Source organism: Pezoporus wallicus, unplaced genomic scaffold (assembly GCF_028554395.1).
Source record: "Pezoporus wallicus isolate ANWC-B61680 ecotype Strahan unplaced genomic scaffold, APGP_CSIRO_Pwel_v1 contig_6658, whole genome shotgun sequence".
In the NCBI taxonomy this organism is placed as follows: domain Eukaryota; kingdom Metazoa; phylum Chordata; class Aves; order Psittaciformes; family Psittacidae; genus Pezoporus; species Pezoporus wallicus.
The window spans coordinates 5375006-5398293 of record NW_026642312.1 but is presented as its reverse complement, the minus strand read 5'-3'; the positions used below and the strand labels follow the sequence as shown (position 1 = coordinate 5398293).

Below are 23288 nucleotides of genomic sequence, written 5' to 3'. Positions count from 1 at the left end.
CAGAATGGGAGTGAGCAGCCAGATGTGAGGCTGAAAGTAGAACTGCTCTTTTTTTTTGTGGTCATGCCAACACTGATCCCTGACACTGAGATCAAGTGATGCATTTCATTCTGCATGCGTGCCATTACAGTTAATTGAAGATAATATGGCAGCAGGCAGACAATATGTTAAGAATAGCAGCTCTTGCACCCTGCTCAGGCATTGCCCAGGAGAATGCAGATTGGTATGGGCTAGACTGTGTAAGGTGTATGCTCACATGTAAACTCTATTGAGTATTAAATCTCTCTTATGGCCCAATTTGCATAACCAGTATCATTTCTTATCAGTACCTAAAATAACAAATAGCCCATTACTCTGTAGGCTAGGTGAATATTTTTGTTTTTTTCCATGATGGATTGTATTGTGTTTGTCCACACTGGACTTCATTGGCTGTTTTACTGCCCAGATGTTTATAGCAACTTCCCTCAGCAATGAAAACTGTTTATTTGTAATCTCTGTTCTGCCTTTTACTAAGCTTTTATTCTGTGAGAGGTTCCTTCTCTTCTTAGATAACGTAGCCTTTTCAAGAGCCCTTATGAAAGAATGTAAGGAAAACTTCTTTTCAACTTCACTCTTATTGCCCATTGACTTCTTCATAACAGATGAAGGCATGTTCACAGAAGAGATGTCAGCTCTCCCCCGTTGTATCAGCTTTAGCTGATATGTCTAAATAGCTATTTTTCTTAGCATATTTTTTTCAAAGTAACTTGTTCTATTTTTCCCAGGGTCAGCACAGTTCTTTTCCAAAGAGTTGCATTATATCCTTACCATTTGTCATTTGATTAATGTTGTGGCTGTTTTGAATGAGCTGGCTCTCCACAGCAAGTTTCAGACTAGCAGCTTCTCATTTTGGTTACTTTTGAGCTGATGACTTCTGGCTGATCGATTTATTATGGCATCTTCTGCTGATGCTCCATGTTGAGATACTTTCTTTGACTTGCTGTTAGCAAATAATGGCTGTGAGGTGGAATCTCCTTAGCTCCCTCACTTGAATGAAAACCTAGGCTTAATTTCTATGATCTTAGCTGCTTCAGTGCTGTCTTTGCTGCCCCTTTGCTGAATGCCATAGCATTCATCTTCCCGGACTGTAGACATCTATCTTTACTTTCTATGTGACATTCTTTCAGTGAGGAGAATTAGTTCATTTTCTTACTTAAGCAAATATTGAAAACAGACCCAGGTGAGTGTCCCACTAGAATTTAAAAATATAGATAAATCCATCTCTGTGCAATCAGTGAGACATGAATCAGTTCCTGTTGCACTTAACTACTTTCGCCCAAGAAGTTAACACTGACTTGAACCTGTGGGTTTCCTTGCCCAGATGCATGGTAGTCTCTTGTCCTGGCAGAAGCCAATTAATCTGTGATGCCCGGAGGAATGCAGTGTCCTTCATGCCTCCTTGGGCGTTCCACTATGCTCACCTCCTGGGAAGTGGTGTCAAATAAAGCAGCATAAGGTGAGGAAGGAAAATTTTGTATCTCAAGGGTATTGTGCATGCAGAGCCATTCCGAGATACTTTCATTCTGATATCTTGAAAAAGTCCTGGAGATAACATTTAAAATAGGAAACAACTTTGGTTTTCATATGACTGTAAGGCTACAAAGATTGAACAGGATCTTTGATGGGCTGTATACTGAATTGGATAAGTCATGCAAACATTAAAAAAAAATAACACAACAACAAACAAACAAAAAAAAACCTCAACAGAATTTGAAATAAATTTTAATAAAGTAATGTGTGGTTTGTGGGGTTTTTTTTTGTTTGTTTTAAAAGCCTGAATAGACATTCTGAAATATGATATGATTTTTTTTTAACTTCAAAACAAATTTTAGAATACATTCTGTTTGATTATTTCTGAATTCTCTTTGCCTTTTTTTGTGGCAGCCTACATTTCATTCAATAAAAATAAAAAGCAGAAAATAAAATTATCTGTTTAACTCTTAAAAAAAAGAAATATATCCTTTTGAAGACTTCAGCTTATCCAGTACCCTTTCTTTTCAATACGAAGTTGGCACAATAGAAACCTAATTTCAGCAGGCATCCAGTTTACTTTTTTCAATTTATGGAAGTAATTTTGATATCCCAGGTTTTGACTGGATATTTTTTTTTCTGCTTGAATACAGGTGGTAGCAGTTGAATTCATCATCTGTGTGGGGAACTTCAATGTGTAAATATGTAATATACATACAAATCTGGCATTCTAAAAATGTGACTCCATGTATTTTGCATCGTGTAGTGAATTTGGGGAAAAAAAACCTGTTCATGACCTGCCTTCTTATAGAAGGGATAACTGCCATTTGGTATAGGAATGACGCCAGAGAACAACAAGAAAATCCTATTTCCAAGTTCCTGCAGAAGCCTGTTCTCAGGTTCACTGATCCTTCATGTTTGTCTTTACACACATTTAATTCTTTGCCCACTCTTCATTTGGTTATAATCTGCAAATATCATTTAGTAACGTGTAGTTACTTGAAAATATCCAGCTTATTTGCTTATTTGACATCTCAAGGCCAGATTTCTGGGATGCATCATGATCCTTTTTAAGATGTGAAGTTTCATTTTACTTTCAGAAGAATGTTACCTTTGTGTCAGAAGAGCCAGAATATTTCTTTTGCAGTGCATTTCAGGTCTGCATTCTGTCCTTATTAGTATATGCATCAGCACAAAAGAATTTGTCAATAAGGATTTCATGGTATGGATGACCTTTTTTGTTTTCATAATTAAGTACCTAAATAGAACCCAGACTTTATCAACCAATTTAAAGGCAACCTGAGGGTACTGTTTTTTTCATCTTGCAAGTATTTGCAGATACATTTTTTGCTCCACCAATTTTTACCTTCATTGTTTTCTAAAAGCTTTCCAAACCATTTTGATACCATCTCATTTCAACTTTCTACACTGTCTTTGGCCGTGATCTCAACAAAACATGTATGAATCATTTTTATCTGTGACAGCCACTGTCCAACCAGGACTACTCTAATTTTTTATGTGAATGCTTACTGACTGCTAATAATACTAGCTATCATTTTCAGATTTTTCTGTAATAAGACTGTCATCATAATCATGTTCCCCTGGTTAATGGCATAGTCTTCACTGAGGCTGCATGATAACATGAAACCATTGAACCATAGTGAAATAGCTCTTGATTTATATCAGCTCAAATGAGATAGTCAGGCCAGTGGAGGTTTTGCTGTAGTAATAATGCCATAGATTTTTTGATAAAACATTAACAATATTGCAAAGAAGTAGGGAGAGCTCTACAGAGATGCATTTTTCCTCTTTTTTCAACACAATATTCATGAAACCAGATCTCCAAAAATACTGATATTCCAAGAATGCTGTAGGTTTCCATCTAGTTGCAGTTATTTTCATTGCTGGGATATTTAAAAAAACAACCCAACAAACAACTGGGTTGGCCTAGTTGACTGGGCCATTTTTGATAACCTGATAATGATTTGATAAACTTAAGGCATGTTATAGTAGTAGGGTGTTTTTGCTTATAAGGCTGATTGCATGACATAAGTACAAGTTGGTAAAAGGGTGTTCCTCAATTGCCCATTATTGTAAGTGAGATTCTACACTTAGGAAACCATGTTAAGTTGCAAAACTGTAAATTGTTTATGTAACAGTGTTTGATTTCTGAAATTAATTTCTACTAAAGCCTGAGAGTAAATAAATAAACCTTTCATTGCTTAAGGCACTTCATTAGTTTTTCCTGGGACTTTTTATGGGCCACTTTGTTGGGAGGGCCATGTAAGTTTGATGAAATGTATGTCACATATTGCGTGCTTGGGGTTTGATTTCTGTGGTGTCTGAAATTGTACTTGAGTGGCCAAATAACAGCCTTGTAGGGGTGATGTACTGTGCTTATTTTGTCTCTTAAACCTGTACTCCAGCAGGACAAGATGCCTATTGTTTCTTTACCTCTGTGTCCTCTTGTAACAGAATGAATATTACTGTAGGTTAGACTTCCTGTGGAAGAACAAGTTCAAAAAAGAGCGGGAGGAGATTGAAACCATGGAGAATTTAAATCGGGTGCTTCTGGAGAATGTGCTTCCAGCCCATGTAGCTGAACACTTCTTGGCAAGAAACCTGAAGAATGAGGTCAGCCATCTCTGTGTATCCTCTGCTCTGTAAGAAAGCAGCGTATGATGGAAATATCACTTAATGCTGATTTGAACAGTAGGTCCATACAGCGAGATTGTAGATTTAAAGTCACTTTCATTCTCCCTTGCCCACCTGAAAGGCTTGCTTTACAGTACCGAATGCACTTCACAAGTAAAAAAATATGAGATTATGTTAGATGGTAGTGCACTTTGCCTTTCAAAGGAAGGTAAGAAAAGGGTGAGGAGGAAGAACTGGATGGTTGAATTAACATAGATTTAAATTAAGTGAATAAAGTGGACTTGAATCCAGGTTCTGAATTTTCTTCTGGTGACTGGAGATCTTGCTTACTGGAGTGAAAATTAACCTTTTCCCTTAAACTAAAGTGGCTATGTTAATTCTGGGAAGAGGTTCTGTACACTGAATTACCTGTTTAGTTGCTGCTTGTGGGCCCAATCCAAGCAACAGAAAAGTCAACCACAAGTTCCCTGTTGACTTTGGTGGAAATAAGATCTGCTCCTAATATTGCTTTACAGTTTTAATAAAACAAAAAAGGTTAGAAAAAGAAAAGCATTTAGTAGTTCTAGAGATTGTAAAAACAATAGTTTGAATTACTTGTGTATACCAAACAACTGCTCCAAGACTGACAAAAGAGGGGAGACGGCAGCTTTAGGGATTAATTTTTGATCTCTTGTGTCAATAAGGATAATGTCTTCCCTTTCACTGTGGTTTGCATTGAGCACTACTAATCAGTACTTTGTATCAGTATGTTAGTGCTACCTGCAAATATTCATTTGGTAGCTAATATCGAATAAAAACTGCTGTAGGGTTCCTTTGAATCCAGTGAAGACCTTGGCTGGAAGCCAAGTTGGCGCAGCTCCAGTTCTCAGTTCAGGCATTAAACACAGCAAACCATCAGGAGATTGCTTTCTCATTTATGTGCTATTCCATCTCAGCTCCCCAGCAGAGCAACACCATCTGCTCACCTTTGTATTGGCAACTGGATTTATATTGTCACCCCTCAAGATTCTTGGGTTGAAATAAGCTTTAGTAAATTTAGTGAAGAACAGGAATTGTAATGTGCTGAGCTCTCCAATCTATCATGTCAGCTGAAGTAAAAATGATTTGTCATTATTTTAGCGGCATCCATTTAAAAAAAAATAATTTAAAATCTTGAGTTTTTTCTTATTTTGTTTATCTTCGAACACAGTTTTCAAAGAGGGAAGAACTTTTCAAATCCCTGGAAATATTCAGGATAATAAGCATCTGACATGTCCTCAGATTTGTTTCAAAGTCAGCAAGAATGTGTTGACCCTTAAAGGACATTCTGTATGTGTGTATGTGTATATACCTAAGAATACATTAAGACAGATCTAGCCTTTGTTTTCTGTGTGTGGATACTTAGGTCAACAGGCACTGAATTGAAATTTGTCCACATTTTCCTTAGTTGCAAACACTCGTGTTGATATGGTTTTACGTATATTCTTTTCTGTTTAAACCCAGTTTTGAGATGAAAATTAATCTAATGGATGACTAGTCTGTTTCAGAATACTACTTCTTTTTGAATTTTATGCATGCAGTTCAGTGGAGAAAAGGGAAGAAAAAGTGTGCTGCTGAAGAACAGGCAGCAATGATGAAAGGGGAAAATATGAGTGGATGAATGCTAACTGAGAGTAATGGGACTATACTTTTAGATGACCAACAAAGGTCTTTTCATAGCAGGATGCACATTAACTAATGCTGATATGGGAAAAGCAAAGTTACTTCAGAGCAAACTGTAATAAAGATTTGTTTGCATTACCAGAACCTCTGGAACTGAATTTCCGCTTATAGTCTGCATGCTGGGTACCAAACAGGGTACTTCCCAGTTGACAGAGAGAAAGATAGGAACAAATATAAAACTAAAAGCAGGAAACAGGGCAAGGATTAAATATATCTGCACCTGGCTTATGCAGGTTTTTCATTTATGTTGTTAGCATCCAGATCCCCTATTAGTAAAAAGGGCTCAGGAGCTTTTGTGCTGCAAGCTTATTGTCAAGCACATTACTCAGCAGGAGCAATCCTGCTTCATCAGCCACAGGTTAGAGCCAGCATCCTACTTAGCACAGAAATTCTGCCCCAGAGAAGCTCATCGACATACCCTTCCAAAAGGTGTAATGGGAAGCATTTCCTTCCTACATTCCGACAAGACGTCCAAGCACTGAAGAAGAGAGGACAGTAACAAGACCTAACCAACAGAAATTCAGATGTTATCAAAGGGAAAAAAAATAAAAAGGAATTGACTGCAGAAGAAAGGATGGTTTTGTTGAGAGAAGCAAAGCTGTTCCTTCATGGAATGGTGTTGCATTTAATTTTCTGATTAAACATTTTGGAGAGTACTGTTTCAAGAGAATTACTCAGGAAAATGAAGACACTCAATTGCCACAGTCTTTACTATTAAGAATTATCAAAATAAAATAGCTGGGAAAGCCTACTTTCTCTGACATTTATTGTGACAGCCACAATTACTACTTATCTGGTTATAAACAGTGCCATTTGTTGTTGTTTCCATGCTCCTACTATGCTATAGGGCATTAGCGGAGGTGGATATTGCCCCAGTATTAGAGAGAAAGGAAGAGAAATGGGGCACTGTTGCTGAGCTTCAGCATATGACAATTGTTCATATACAATCTGTTCATTTTTGAGATGGAGGAGAGGAAGGATACCGCTGGTTATAGAAAAATAGGATTTGTGTCTAATTCTAACAGTCAGGCATGACTGTTACATTTCTTACATGTTGGTTATCCCATAGTGGGTGGAGTGCCAAAAGCATAATGCGCACTCATCTTCCTGTGTCACAACAGCACTTCTGTTCGAAGCTCTGCTTCTGTCTTTTGCTCAGTCATATTTCTCTTCCTGATGACTGTACAGTGTGCAAGTTGCCATGATTTATTCTGGGCAATATTTCTGCTTTCAAGGAGGACAGCAAAGGCATTTTCAAATAGCTAATTAGGTCTTCCTGTTTAATAAGATAGACTGTTTTTTCAGTGAGAATCGTAGTAAATATCATTGCCGCCTATCAGCAGTCCAGTCAATTGCAAGGCCCTGGCAGTATTCAGTGTTAGATACTTCAGCTAAAGTTCAAGGGACAGCTGAAGCTTAATGTGCTATTTGCTCCTTGTGTTTTTACCTGTAAATGTAAGGGTGTATTTTGCTTCTGCATATGCTTTGTATACACTTCCTAGTTATGCATTTTTCTAGTATTCACGTAAGCATTCAGGTGTTTAACCCTTTAAGCTCATTCATGTTGTTGAATAGTAATGAAATAAACATTTATATATCTCTTATTATTTTTCTTATTCTACTTGTAAATGTCCTGTTTATCTTCTGGTTCCTATATGTCATGGTTTAAGCCCAGACTGTAAATCAGAACCACGCAGCCCTCACGCTCACTCCACCCCCGCCCCCGCTTCCAGAGGGATGGGGAGGAGAATCGAAAGAATGTAACTCCCACGGGTTAAGATAAGAACAGTCCAGTAACTAAGGTATAACACAAACCACTGCTGCTGCCACCAATAATAATAATGATAAGGGAAATAACAAGGGAAGAGAATACAATACCACCCACTGAAACCAAGCTCGACCAAGCAGTGAGCCAGCCCTTCCGGGTAACTCCCACTTACATCCTGGGCATGATGTGCTGTGGTATGGAATACCTCTTTGGCTAGTTTGGGTCAGGTGTCCTGTCTCTGCTTCCTCCCGGCTTCCCCCCCTCCCTGGCAGAGCATGAGACTCAGAAAGTCCTTGGTCAGACTAAACGTTTGAGCAGTAACTAAAAACATCGGTGTTATCAGTGCTGTTCCCAGGCTGAAAGTCAAAAAACACAACACTGCAGCAGCTATTAAGGAGAAAAAAATGACTGCTACTGCTGAACCCAGGACACTATATTATGAGGTGACAAAATGAAACTATCTTCTACTATCTCTGCTTCATATTATGCAGTAATATCATATGCCTGCAGCTCTGCTAGTTGGTCTCCTTTTTCCGTAAGTGTTCAGTTGTACCTCCTGAAAGACCTGTAGTCTTATGACTTGAAGTTTATTCTAAAATAAATCTTTACATGATGCTACTTTCCAAGTACTATTTCAGATATGGCAGTGTCCCAATATCACCTCTGTGCCTAGATTTTGTCTTTACAACCAGAATCCCATCCGTAATGTAATTCTGTCACGTTTTACATTCGCAGGATGCAAAAATCAGCTGGATTCAATAAAGCAAATAAAACAGCTGCTATCTCATGTTTATCTGATAAATTAAAACCAACTTTTTTTACCAATTAACAGAATCCTTAGGACAACAGAATTATGTATTATTGTGTACTATTAATTTGACTGGATTTAATTTACTGGATTTTTCAATCTGGTAGGAATCTGAATTTTTTCTTTTTTTTTTTAAGTATTTATCATAGATGTATACAATTTTATTTTGTAAGGTAAAGTTTCAAAAGTATCTGTAATAATCCATGTTTTGAATATTAATTATCTACATTCTGCTATAAATATTGTTGTATCTCCCTCCGGTCTTTCATATAACATTATATTACCAAGGCCCTGTATTTGTGATGCAGTCCTCTTTTAATAACCAGCACTGTTTTGCCTGAATTTCTTCATGCAAAATTGAAATTAAGTTACAAGCAAGGTAACTTGAGGAAATAGAAAAAAAGCCAAGTTAACCACAGAATGCAATATCTGTACCTATTCTGCTAACTTGTCTATGAAAAGCACTTAGCACTTCAGATCTTGACTTTTGACTGTATGTATAGGCAAATGTTACTGTAGCTTCAGTGTAGACATGCCTGAAGTAAGTAGATGTGAAGCAAAACACAGACTGCAAAAGCTAAACATTTCCAGACTAAGCCTGTTGTTCTTCTTCTATTGCTCCAATTCACTAATTTCAAGCTTACTTGAGTATACCTGCAGCGAGTCTAGGTGCATAAATACTCAAGACAGCCCCCAGTATATGTCACTGCAGTATTACAGAGTGGAGCTGGTATGGGAGACTGGAGCAGAGAGAGGTCATTCGGGGCCTGAGCTTCTAAATTTCTTAGAGTCAAAGTCATCCTGTAGAGTTTCAGGCATTCCTCTTGAGTGTTTACATTAGGAAAAATTACCCCGTTAGCCTTTCTTCCATAACTGACTGAGAGAAGGAAACTCTGTCTCAGGTGATTCTGCTCATCTGGCATTAAAGTGACTTCCCAGATATGCACATCTACTGTTCTGACAATATAGATGCACATAGGATGACCATGCTCTCAAATTAAATACATTAGTCAGGTATTCAATTAAGCTTTAATTGCATAAATGCAGTTGACGTCATCCAGCCAGAGGGGTTCCCTCTCCTACCCATTTGATTACTTAATTATATGGATTAAATTATATGTTACTTTTACATTATTAATTAGCCTTTACTTTTAACATCATTATATGGATTAAATTTATTAACCAAGTGTTGATGGAGATGGATAAAATAGATGGCAGAAAAATATAATCACAATATTAGTTCTTTATGAAAAATTCTGTTGGCAGGAGGACATAGGAGATCCAGAACTCCTTCAAAGTTTAGTAGCGATCTGACTTGGGACTCATTGGCTTGGACATTTTGTTTAGTTGCTTTTCATTTGCACAATCAGGTTACATCAAAGTGATACTGATTTTGTATATATGGCTGTAAGCTGGATGTCAGGTACAACCATCTCAGCTATAAGAATACAAATAATGATGAACTGCAGTGATATATTCCACCCCCATTGCCCAGAGGCATGGTGGATCCTCAGTGATGCTCTGGTTATGGAATCCCTAGAGAACAAAGGGGCAGAAAAATCTAGTGAAAATCATCCACCTTCTCCGACTGAATGGGCAGTGGAGGGGGGTGGTCAATTTTAGCACCAGAATATTCCTATGGAGCTGAGGTGCTCACAGAAGGCAGTGGAGACTCTCACATAAATAAGTTCTAGTTCAGGTGACTTCTTTCCCTTTGCCTCAGCTCCTTGTTATAGAAATGATAATTATTTTATCCTAATGGGGATCTTGTTATTTTTGGTTAAAAACTATCAGTCAGGTTTGTGTTGCATTATGCATTTGTAGTGCGTTCAGTTTATGATTTTGGTTCAGTTTGCTAGTTATTACAATAGCACAAGCAGCTAATAATAAATTAGATATTCTTTTACAAAAATATATTTTCAGACATAGAAGCCAGACCAAACTCTTTTCATAAGAAGCCTCAGGAATGGGTCCTATCTAATAAATTACTGAACATTTTATGTTCACAGAGTTAATGTTCAGGAGGAAAAAAAGTAACTAAATCACTAAAATATTTTCAGCTGTATGTGTTGAGTCTCTTTATACACCATTTAAAATTAATACATGCAACTAATTGCAAAAAATACCCAACCACTGTCTTAAGCCATTCCAACCACTGCAACTCCTCCCTTTTCTGAAAAAGGATACTGCATATTATTAATGAGGAAATTTTTATTTAGAGCTGGGTATAACAGATTTTTTTCTCTCTTCTGTTTTCTTTTGGACAGGATCTCTATCATCAGTCATATGACTGTGTCTGTGTCATGTTTGCCTCTGTTCCGGATTTCAAGGAATTTTACACAGAATCTGACGTAAATAAGGAAGGCTTGGAATGTCTCAGGCTGCTAAATGAGATCATTGCTGACTTCGATGATGTATGTACTTCTAACAGCAATCAACATATGGTTTCAATCTTAATAACTCAGGGTATGCAACAGTAAGCAAATGTACTTGAAAGAGAGCTGTTAGAAAAGAACTTCTGTGTGCCTAGTCATACTTAACAGGGAGTATTAAAGGAAAAAGAGGTTGAAGTGAGATAAATCAGATATTAAGCTGACATTCTCAATTGCTTTTAATTCACTGTAATAAGAATCCTATGTGTATATCTGATGAAGAAATTTTTGCCCTTTAGCTGCAGTTCATGAGGCAGTCATATTGCATGCCATATATTGACTGCAGTTTCTAAATACTACTGCCTAAAGTCAGGTATGTAAATCTGTGTCCCCTAAAATGATACAGCTGTGTGTTACACCTGATCTGTCTCACTATACAGGGCATTGATCAGTTGATTACATGAGCAAATCAAAGAATTGTGTAAGTTCTAATATTCCATTCTCTGAAGTTACAAGCAAGTACAGAGTATGACTACAGATGGACTGTGACAAGAGTGTAACTGTAAAGGTCTCACTGAGAACAGTATGTGTCTTAAAGACATTAAGACCATGTTATGACTCAGAAAGCACAGTCTGGATTTGTGGATATGTGGATATGCAGCTATAGAAGCTATTTTATCAGCAAACCCATGTGGGGAACATTGGGATGTCCACAAAAACCTGGGATATGAACTAAAATCCTTGTATTTTAGTCCTAGTGGCATTGACTGTCCTGTTGGTGTGGAAGAGATGCTCACTGTTGGAAAACTATTTATATCTTAATTGTCGTCTCACATGGTGACTCAGTTCCAATCTCAAATGAGTGCAAAGCCTACTGACTTTTAAAGGCTGTATGTACAATAACATGGAATTTATTATTATTACTATAAATTTAGTCCTTTGTAATGAAAAGGGACTAAATTTGATTAAAATTAAATTTTAGCAGACAAACATTTGCTTCGCTTGGAGGCTGTAACCATTGTTTTATCCACCCTTAAGTTCTTCATCCTGTATATATTTGTGAAGCCATTTGGGGTCTATTAAGAGGCTGTTCTAAGAATTGATGGTCTAAATGCTGTTAGAGTAACAATCTGTTAGGGTAATAAGACAGCTGATCTGAATAATGAATAACCATCCTTGTTTTACAGTTATTGTCAAAGCCAAAGTTCAGTGGAGTTGAAAAGATAAAGACTATTGGGAGTACTTACATGGCAGCAACAGGACTGAGTGCCACACCCAACCAAGAACAGTGTCAGGTACAGGAAAAGGCTTCTGATTAATACAGACCATGTTCAAACGAAGGCTAAAATTCTGTTCATTAAACTGCAGGTTATGTATAATGCCATGGCCTAGGTTTTTTTGTATTAGGATAGACTGTATTGTTGTCAACAAGTGTATGCTTTTGTTTAGTAGTCTCTCTGAATTATTGCTTTTCACACTGTGGTTTCAAAATGCCACCTCTGTATTTGCTAAGTCCAAAACAGGCCTTCTATTCTAAATACAATACAGCATTTTATTTCTACATGCTGCAGCAGAACTGGATTTGTAAATTGTGAAAACCACTGCAAAAATTGGTATTTTCCATTGCAAGCTGGGAGGATTGAGTAGCTGTACTAACCATACACCTGTAGATCCTTCAGGCTCAGCACTGAGAACATGTTCCTTTGTTCCTAGCTTACTTAATAGGGTAGGATTGGGAACTGCAGTCAGTCAGAATGAAGTTCATATAACATTTAAGCAAAAATCTTGCTTTTGCCATGATCTTTAGAGTACTGCCAGTTAGCGACAGAGACAGCAATTATGAATCAACACATTCTCTGCTTAGAATAACTGTGGTCTTGCCAAACTCATGTTCCTTCTAGACAGAGGCAATTAGCACCTGAACTATAGACCCTAAGGATCCCGAAGACAAAAAGACAATTGAAAAAAAAAAAAAAAAGAGCAAAAGAATGATTCTAAATTAGCTCTGACATTTAATACAGGGAGGTGAAGGGGATGAATTAAAAACAGAACTGCAGACAAGATGAGAAGACAGAGGAGCTTCCAGTCACGACTAAAACTAGTGTGTGCACAGGAAGAAATGTATCATTTCAGTTATTTCCACAAACTGTGAATCAAGAGATCCAAGTTTTAGTGTTCGTTTGGTAATTTAGTACACATTTGCAAAAGAAATCCACCAGGACTTAGCTTTCAGTCCAGATACCTAACGATGCACAGATACCTTGGTACTTAGTGTGGCAGTGACTGACTGCTAGGCATACTGCTGGGAACTGCCCCCAGTTTCAAACACCCAAGGAAGACTAAATGCTTAAGGACGGGGTCTGAATACATCAACTGAACATGAAATCATCTGTCTTAAGTAGGAGTGAACACCAAAGGAAGCAGGCTTAATTCCTCTAAACAGCTGCTCTGGCAATTACCACTACTGTCCCACCTAGGCTGATGCATCTACTCCATGAATCATCTCCTGAAGTTGTCATCTGTCCATCTCTTCTGTCACTTTATCTCAAGAAATGAGGGAGATTTAGTCTTTTCTCTTAGAGATGAGTCCATCTCTTATGAAATAATTCTCTTGTCAGGGGCCTACTCTGGGCTGTGGGAGCCTGAAAATCAGCTTTCTCCTTGGCCTGCAGGGACTCAAATCAGTACTTAGGAATCAGGCTACACTGTTGATGTACGAGGAGACATGAAGTCTATAGGTTTTATAAGTAAAAGCTGTAAGCTTTGAGCTATGAAATGAGGGGACAGAGGATGGGTTGCCTGCTTCCTTTCTTCCTCCTGTAGTTTATTCATTTTCAGGTCTATTAGATTCTCAGAGATGCTTGCTTTTCTACCAGATGAGATCATTAGAGAAACTCTTAAAATTGTGAATTTCACTGGTTCTTAAGCATTAACTAGGGTACTGAGATGTGCAACAGTGAGAGGGAGAAGTCTCTGTGGGGCTGTCCACAAATGTTATTTATTATTAAAGGGCATAAAATAGACGCAGACACTTAGATAAAATTAATGAGCAAATCTTAGGCACACATAGCTATTGAGTGCCTGTGGGACTAGGTAGCAGCTAATCAGTTGTTTGACAATCAAAACATTAGAATATGTATGTTTGGACCTATCACCTCCAGACTGCCTGACTCTGTAAGTAAAATGCATCCTGGTCTATTGGCCATTGTTTGATCTAACTAATGCTGGACAAGGCATCATCTTCTAGGATGTCTCTGAGGGTTTCAGTGTTTTCAAGTGTTATGAATATTTTGGTTTTTATTCTCTAAGGCTAAGGGAAATTATTTTACTCTATTTGTTTGACTGTTTAAATTCAGGAACCTGAACGACAGTACATGCACATAGGAACTATGGTGGAGTTCGCATTTGCCTTGGTGGCAAAACTGGATGTCATAAACAAGCATTCATTCAATGACTTCAAGTTACGAGTAGGTATGTATCACAGAATTTTTATGAGAAGATCATAGAGGAGAAGGAGAATTCATTGTGAAGTATCAGGGGATTCAAGTGTTAGCAGAACTGACCAAAAGTGGCATGAAGGTAAATAGCACCATCTTTACCCTGTTTGAAGGCAACCTACATGGTATTGCCCATTAACCACAGCTGCTGTTGTTGCAAGGCATGTTTCAAGGCAGGACTCAGGAAAGGGCAGTATTCCTAAGTAAAGAGCAGTAGAAAATATAGGCTCCCATGGCTCTGAATGGTTTTATGGTAACTCCATAATAATTATTCTAGATATTGTTAACCACTGAATTTTTTTTAAGCTTATCAGTACCTAAGGATACAAGAAAATTCTGGACAGGGCTTTACAAAACCATATAAATGGTTTTGGAGAGCAGGAGCTATAAGGTGCTCACTGAGGCTGGCATCTGAAATATTTTAGATGCACTAAATTCAAGTAAGCATACAAAAAAATGCACCCTTTCCTTCCCAGTTTTAGACAAAGGAGGGTATTTCTCTTTGTTATTCTGTGGTTATTGACAAATAAGAGCAAAGATGACTAGTTGTTTATATTTGAAAGGGGTATCCCTTATATTTCAGCTTATAATTGCTTCTGCTTGTGCATCATGATAGTTAAAAAAGAAATAGGCAGCTGCAGTAAGCCATGGAAAGGATGATGAAATAAATGAATTCAAAGCTGATCAAGAAGCATATGTTCCGAAATGTTTATTTCCTGATAGCGGTACAGCAGTTTTACAATGCAATATGTAACTTGGAAAGTGTGAAATGAAAGCATTAAATTAATATTGGAAATCCATAAATCCTGTAAACATGTCAGAAGTATTTGATTTCCAAGTTATTCTCCTGTCTTGTATTTTCCTTGCTGTGCCACTCGCTTTTCCTTCAGGCTGCTCCTTTCATGTTTAATTCACAGTGCCACCCACTGGCAAAACTTGCTATCTTCTGACGCGAAATACAGAGTGCTCCTTTTTCCAGTTGGGTTTGTATTCTTTGCTAAAGTTAAAAAAATGAGAAAGGAAATCCAAAGTATACTTCCTTCTCAAAGTGTTACAGAACTTGACGGGTTTAAAAGAAACATGTAGAGAGACCATATTTCAGTACAGAATAAAAGTTCTCTTCTTGCCACAGAAGACATGCTAAATACTTGCAAACATACTTGTATCAGCAATGTCAGTACAGATAAAGAGCTACTAGGAGTTGGGGCTGAAACTGCAAACTGAGTAAAGCAATACTGACTCCTTTAAAGTGGGAATCATGAAGCAAACTTTCTAGGGGAAAAGTTTCCCGCTTTAGAGTGATTTGTAAAGTGTTTGCTACAGGTTCCTGAAAAGTCAGACTCCTTTGCTTCATGAAATGAGGAATGTTTAAATGTACAAAGGAATTCAAGCCCTGAAACGGTACTTTTGCCACCTTAATCCAATACAGGCAACACTGAAAACTCCAACTTCCCATCTTCACTTCTCCACTTACCACCACCTGACCATGAAACCATCTGATATCCATAGCAATTACAGCCACAGAAACGTTTGAACCTCTGACAATATCCCCACTGAAAGGACTTAAGCCCAAACCACTATTTGTGAAAGCCTTCCTCAGCCAGCATCTAACCCCAGAATTGTTGTAATTCACTGGAGGTCTCAGCTTTCAACCTTCATTTTCTGCGAGTGCCTGAAATGCTAGTTGTGCCTTAGGAAGTACACAGCCTACTCTGACATTGTCAGGAAAGGGAAGGGAACACCTAGATTATATTTCAGGTGTTCCTCTCCTTCTGTTAGCTAAGGTACTTGATTTATTAGACAAGTTCAGGTAAGCTTTTGCAGCCAGTTTTGCACAGGCACTGCATTTTTCCACAACAGAATAAGGGCTGACATGTTGTTTTCCATATAGCTTTATGGTTAGAACATTTGTCTGTGTTGTAGGTGAACTTAATTTGGTACTTCTTTTGGCTGAGGCTGTTCAAGCATAAGGATCCCTCTTCCCTGGAGAATCCTATGAGCCCAGGTTGCAGTGTACTTTGGAATAAGATATTCTCTATCTGTCCTGCAGAACAGTATTTGCTGAACAGTATTTTCCTTTTCATGTAATAATTAAATGTCACTTTGGATACAAGACAAAGAGACAGATGGTATCACCCTCTGTTAGAGCATTCACCTGGACTGACAGTACTACTCTTCCAGCCCTGCCCCAATAAACATTCATGTGTCACACGAAAGAGACCTGCACTAGCAGGAATGACATAGAGCAGCGCATCCCAGAAATCCTGGGTGACCAAGATGCATTCCTAAGAGATATGGGTAGAAGTCTCCTTGAAGGACGGGGGATCTGGAACTGGCTCTCCAGCCCCTGAGGTATTACTCAAACCACCAGAATGGTTCAGGAAAGAGGTAAAAAAATTGAAGTCACCTCCTGCTCATCGTATTTTTGTAGGAAAGTCCCATCACACTTCTCTAATTTCTGGACCATGGCAGAGCGTATGCCATGCACATCTCTTCGGTATTCTCTACTAGCCAGCTTGGGCTACTCAGCAGATGGCTTTTGGGGATTCCACTCTTCGGTCCCTAGTGCTTTATACACATTGGATGATCTGAGGCAGAAAGACACACCCATGGCCTGGTTGTTAATGCAGGGTGTTGCAAGGCCTAGAGTCCCTTTGTCCATTTAATCTCAAGCGCTTAGACAAATATTTATCAGGTTCTATTTGGTATCCTTTAATATGTCCCCAGTTTTCTAAATTTTGCATATGTCCCCAGTTTTCTAAATTTAACTGCTATGGTCACTTTTTTCCAGGGCTTCCAAGTGAGCTCGCACCGTGGTTGCTAGCCCATGCTGCCATGTCACGTATGATCCATACTACATAAGCCATCTCTGAAATGCCTCTTTCAATCACACTTTCATTGTACTGCACAGATATATCCCTAGTGGTGGTTTCCATCAAGGAATTAATAGAAGTCAGTTATGGAGATAATCTTAGAACTCCAAACTACTTGCTTGTCCAGAGTTTATTTCTCACTAGGTCTGATGTGGCTTTCCTGCTCATCTAAATTGGCTTTTCTGGTCATCACTGTAACTAGAGTTACAATTACAGTATATTTGATGGATGGTTAATGATAGTGCTTTTGATTTTGCCTCCTTGTTTCCTTCCCTACTAGCAGAGTACAACTCTCTCCCTTTACAAACATAACATAGGATACAAAATGACTGCAAGATTAAAAATGGCCAGAGTCTAATACTGGACTGTACCACGTTGTTCTTCACCCTTACAATGTGCATTTGTTAATAAAGCAGTTGTGAACAAACTGTTGTCAGCTTTATTCATTATTCAGCATGGGCTAAATACCATGTTTATTGACTTGGTATGTTACCAGATGCTCTGTACATCCCTGTTTGATGGATGTTTGTTCTTAAGTTCTGACGTCTTCCAGGTATCAACCATGGACCTGTGATAGCTGGAGTAATTGGAGCTCAAAAACCGCAATACGATATCTGGGGCAATACAGTAAACGTGGCCAGCAGGATGGACAGCACTGGTGTCTTAGACAAAATACAGGTTAGTTTTATTTTTGTGCTGGTATTTATCTTAATCTTTTGAGTCTGATGCTTAAAAAAAAAGCGTATTTGTACACTAAACAGGTATGTGTTTTGGAGCTAAGGATGCCTACAAAAACACATTACCTACCAGCTGTAACTTTACATTTCAGAAGAATTAGACCCTGGGCAGGAAACTAAAGAATTAAAACAAAATTATGGGCAATATAGGAGGAGAATAAAAACTTTGTCTTAACCCTACAGAGGAATACAGTGGAGGACATCATGGATTGGCTAGCAATGCATCCCTAGGTTAAGAGGATGATTTGAGGGAAATCACATTTTTATTCTGTGGATTTTTAAACTCATAAAATACTAGCTACCTTATCTCTGAAGGGCATTGCTGATGTTATTTCTAAACAAAGTAAATGACCATAACTGTTGTACATTAATTTAAATACATAAAGTGATCATGAAACTTTCCTTTCAGTGAACCATGCTGATTAATAATCTTTATATATTATTATCTGTATAGATTATAGATAGATCTTATAGAAAACACCTTCAATTTATTAACTTTCCAGTGATTCCATAGTCACGGATCACATTTTAAGTATCTGCCTAGTATCCTGCCCTGCACTTTGGGATCCCAGCATGCAATTGAGAGCACTCTGAATCTATGATTAAGACTATTCAGAACTAAATCATGGAAAAGTAAAGTTACGAACTGTGGTCAAAACTGAAAACAGAAGGGATGCCAAAGCAACGACATCTATAAACAGTTGCTTGTTTCACAAAGAAACACAGTCTGAAACAACTGATGATGTTGAACAACCCCCATTTTAGTGGCCTTTCAACTAAAATGGCAGAACTGCCTGCAGTTTGGTTCACTGTCAGCTATGTGCAAAACTGGCAACAGCATCTCTGACACCGACGCTAATGTCTTAATATCACTTCATTCACACAGACTCAGTATTTGCAAAATGATGGGGAAGGTTGGGTCTACTGGAAAGAAAAACACCTCCTGAAGTTGAAAAAAATGCTATATGAGGAAGACTGTTGTCCCTGTTGTGTATCTACTGTGTTTGCAATCCTAGCTCCAGAAATGATTACACCAAATTTGATACCTGATGTAAGCAATTAAAATAGGCAACAGACTATTTGAAAGCTCAGGTGCTCAAACCTCACATGAGACCCTTAAAGGCCTTATAAGCATTATAGCAACCCCCTTATAATTCCTCAGAACATATGTTCTCTTCACTCTGTGGAAGAAGATTCTGTTTTGCTCTGTTATCAACACTGGTTCTATTACTGTGTTGTTGCAGGTTACAGAGGAGACAAACAACGTCCTGCAGACACTGGGGTACATGAGCACTTGCAGAGGAATAATAAATGTAAAAGGAAAAGGAGAATTGAAGACATACTTTGTACATACTGAAATGACAAGATCCCTTTCACAAGGGAACATGGCATCTTGAAGATGCTTGTACGTGTCATCAGTACCATATTTTCAGGAAAGTATCACGCACTTTTTAACTGCATTTTGGCCCTTAACATGCGTGCTATTTTCTGGTATGTGGCACTTATTTTAATATGGCTGCAGAATAGTCCCATGAGCCATCATTTTGCACCTTGATATTCCTTATGTTCAAGGACAGTTGCGATGTACACTATAGGACTGGAAGATTGTACTGCTACTTGCACTGTTATTCAAAGACAAGAAAAGAAGGAATAGGAATTAAAAGGAGATAACTCATCCTGAAAGGACTTTAAAGAGATGTTAGTGACAAATGCGTGGAAAAAAAGGCAATAAAGCTAGGGGTGCATACTATTTTCTGATGCATGGTGTTTTCTGGAAAATACAGTCGCTCCCCAATAGCATCCACTAATCTGGTATTAAAATATACAGTATTTGTAAATAAATTTACTCTATCCACACATGATTTGGATGTGATCACCAGTTGCATCTCATAGCCAGGGACACGTTGGGTGGCTTGCTGGCATTCTTTCTGAAGAGAGAACTAACAATGCTGGAATAGTTTTGTACAAACGTGTCAAATGTTTTGAAGCTATTGTCTTTTGTAAGGTTAATTCATTAAAAGTTTATATGTACTTTGTCTTACTGTTGCTGTCTCTTAGTTTTGCTTCCTTCTGTGGCTTCTAACGCTCTAAATTTCTGCATCCTCTGCTGCTGCTGCTGCTGCTACTGCTTTTTATTCAGCAGTTAGACGTTGAGGCAGGCTATTAGCCTCAACCATTATTAAGACCAAGGTTCTTAATAACCTTGGTCAATAATATCTGCTAGATTTGCTATTGCCTTTCAGAAACTGAATCACCTCTATTGTTTTCAGTCTTAGGTGGCATCATCGGCACTTGCAGTCATTCACTCCCTAGGTGATACAGACTTACCTCAAATCCATAACCACAAGCAAAATGGAGGCTACTGGAGACAGCTGCAGTGTTGCTACTTTGCAACTAGCCTGCAATGCTTAATGGCTAGGAGAAGCTGTTTAAGAGAAGAAAAGTCTTGTTTGTTTTGCCCTTTGACAACCTCTTTTGCCCTTGCATGCCTGTCACTTAACCATTACAATGCTGGATTCCATAGAATATTTGAAAGATTCTATTTTATCAGGACATCAGCAAAAGACACAAAAATTGCTAATTTGTGGATATTTGAGATTAACTTAAATCCTATTTAATTTACAAGTCTCACACTTTATAGACAAGCTAGGCGAAAGACTGAAAAGGCAAGTAATTGTACTATCTATGCTCCTTTGAAGGAGTATAAACAGTAAAGATTAATTTTTGCTTTGCCCTAATCACTACTTGAAATTAACATATTCTTTCAGTCATAACATCCTAACAAGACCAAAATTAATAAAATCACGACAGCAATATAATACGTAATTACAAAACAGCATATAATTACAAGATTTTTTTTTATGACTGATACCATATGAATATAGAAGTCAATTTATGTGCTATTAGCTCTGGCATGTTCTTAAAATGTAAAAAGTATTCAGATTTCTCAATCACTGAACAGATATTTATATTAGTATTGCATTGGCGTCCTTTCAGAAGGAGTTCTCAAAACTGTGGGCCACAAATAAATGGCATGAGGCCACAGTCTCACAGAGTATGGCATGATTTACTCAGAGCAGCCATCTGCCCACTATGGGAATGATGGTAGATTTCAAAATGCCTACGTTTGCAGTAAAATAGACAATCTGAATTTTGATCCCTTTAAGAGAGTCTAAAAGCAGAATGCAAGCTATTTCAGTTATGTCCAACATAACACACTTGATGTTTCACCCAGATCTGGAGACGTGATCAGTAACTCTCAAGATAGGTGCTAAGTCTAATAAAATATCAGTAAAAATATTTTGCTGTCATTATGATTTCTTCCTTTTAATTAATAAGTTATGATATTTTCCAGTGGAATTAAAAGACTTTACAAATAGCTCATATGGCAGCAGAAACAATGTCCCAGTCATTGCCTAAAACAAGCTATAACTTAGCTATGCTTAAGACTTCTCCTAAATCCCTCCTCCTCAATAGCTTATAAAACCTATAAAGGAACAATTAAAAAATATATGTGTTAATCTCTTTCTTAGATTTTGAATGCACTCTGGGCCCTTAAAATCATTCTGGTATTATCACAGGTCAAAGCAATCATTTCTTACTGTGTATGAAAATCCTTTATATGAAAGTTGATTATATTGTTCTGTAGTATCTATGTGTATAAAACCTGTACAGTCAGGATTTTGCTTTTCATTTCTTTTCTTGCACATCAGTAGCAAACCTTGTACATAGCTCAATGGCCTTGTTTCTATGATTTTTATAAAAGTGAAACAATATTATATTTCTGTAAGCCATGAAAAGTTAAAACATTTGAATGACTGTAAGCTGACTGGCCTAGTGAAATATAAGATAGATAGATATGTGCCATCCAAGAGCATGTTTAAAATGCCCTTGTTCAGAGCACTTGTATCTCACTGGTGTTCTCCCATGTTTTAGTTGCGTTTGGACCATTGCAGCCAAATTCTGCTAAAGAACAAGAAAGCTGGCAAAAGATGATTATGTATGCAGTATGATGCTTAGACAAAGAGGTGCATACCATCCTCTTTCTCGCTTTTAGTTGCTGAGTATTATTATTATCTTTCTAGTGCCAAGAAGCTATTTGTATCCGATAAATACTTCTTGTCTTCCAATGCATTTTACATCTACTGTTTATACTGTTTTATTTTTCCCCGCCTAGATTGACCCAGAGTTGTTATTTCTTCTTTCATCCTCTCCTGCAGCAATTTCATCTGCCTCAATAACTGGATGTAACGCTGCTATGTACCAGTGTGTAACTTGAAAAGCTTTATCATAATCATGCAGATCAGTATTTGACATTCCATATATTCTGCATCACAGTAGGGCTCAACAGGTTTTGGTGCCATAGTTCCTAGGTTGGTAGCAAACTACAAAGGGTGTGACTTCCAAAAGTGCCAACGTCTTTCACACCATGAGGCAACAGCCAGGAGACAGATGTAAGAGTGACTCACTGTGCTATGGGAAAAGGAAATCAAACAGGAACACCTGGGGAGCCTGCTGGATTTCTTTTTCAAAGGCAATGCTTTGCTCCAATTTATGGAGGGCTACCAGAAGACAGGAAGAAAGATTAGACTTGCAGATATTTTTGTGAACTACAAAAATATTCGAGATTACCTGTAAATTAATGCTATTTAGCTGCTGCTTCTAAAGAGACATTACCATTTTATTTATGCTGTGTAAAGCATTTTTCATTCTCTTTATATTCCTTTATGTTTCCTCTATTTTGTAAAATACCTAAAGACCTTCTCTTTTTCTACTGAGATATAGGTAGTTCAGTCTGCTTGTTTCTAAAGTGACAGCTGAGCACATATGAAGGTAGAGCTGTTGAAAGCCTGTCCTGTTTTCAGAACCTCATATCAGGACAAATAATTAGTTATGTTGTCAGGAAGCTGCACATAGCAGGAGATTTCTGTTAAACGCAATGATTACTTTTTCCTTTGATGTGTAGTTTTCCTCTTGGTTATGCTTCTGTGTGAGGATATTTTAATTCTTTTCTTTTCAGTAGCAGATCCTCCTTCACCTGACATAAACAAAACTCTTCAACACTTTTTACTGGTGGACCCCAAACGATTTTAAGAGTAGGACTCTTTAGTTTAATTTTTTCTTTCTTGTCTAGAATAGTGGAGTGACTCTGGGAAGGAAACAAATGTAGAATGAGATATATGTGCCTTAAATAAAATGCAATTAAGAGATTATTTTTGTTCCTTGAAGTACTTCAAATTTGTGTGGATTTGTCAAAGGTGGTGTACAAAGCAACTGTAGCTGGTTTGCTACAGTAATTTTAAACGTTTCAAATTTAGGGACAGAAATTATTCAGGTCAATGTCATTTTTAATATGACAAAATGAAAG

General features: G+C 37.7%; 1 protein-coding gene across 2 annotated transcripts in view; it reads left to right on the top strand.

Moving 5' to 3' along the window:
• ADCY2 (adenylate cyclase 2) overlaps nucleotides 1–19961 on the top strand; it is a 209046-nt gene extending 189085 nt beyond the window's left edge. For both annotated transcript variants that reach the window (XM_057428819.1, XM_057428818.1), the window contains 6 exons: nucleotides 3985–4143; nucleotides 10709–10855; nucleotides 12001–12108; nucleotides 14170–14284; nucleotides 17737–17861; nucleotides 19165–19961. In XM_057428819.1, coding sequence (XP_057284802.1) covers nucleotides 3985–4143; nucleotides 10709–10855; nucleotides 12001–12108; nucleotides 14170–14284; nucleotides 17737–17861; nucleotides 19165–19317 — 807 coding nt within the window. In that variant the 3' untranslated portion in view covers nucleotides 19318–19961. The remainder of the gene's footprint in view (nucleotides 1–3984; nucleotides 4144–10708; nucleotides 10856–12000; nucleotides 12109–14169; nucleotides 14285–17736; nucleotides 17862–19164) is intronic.
• The last annotated feature ends 3327 nt before the right edge of the window (nucleotides 19962–23288 follow it).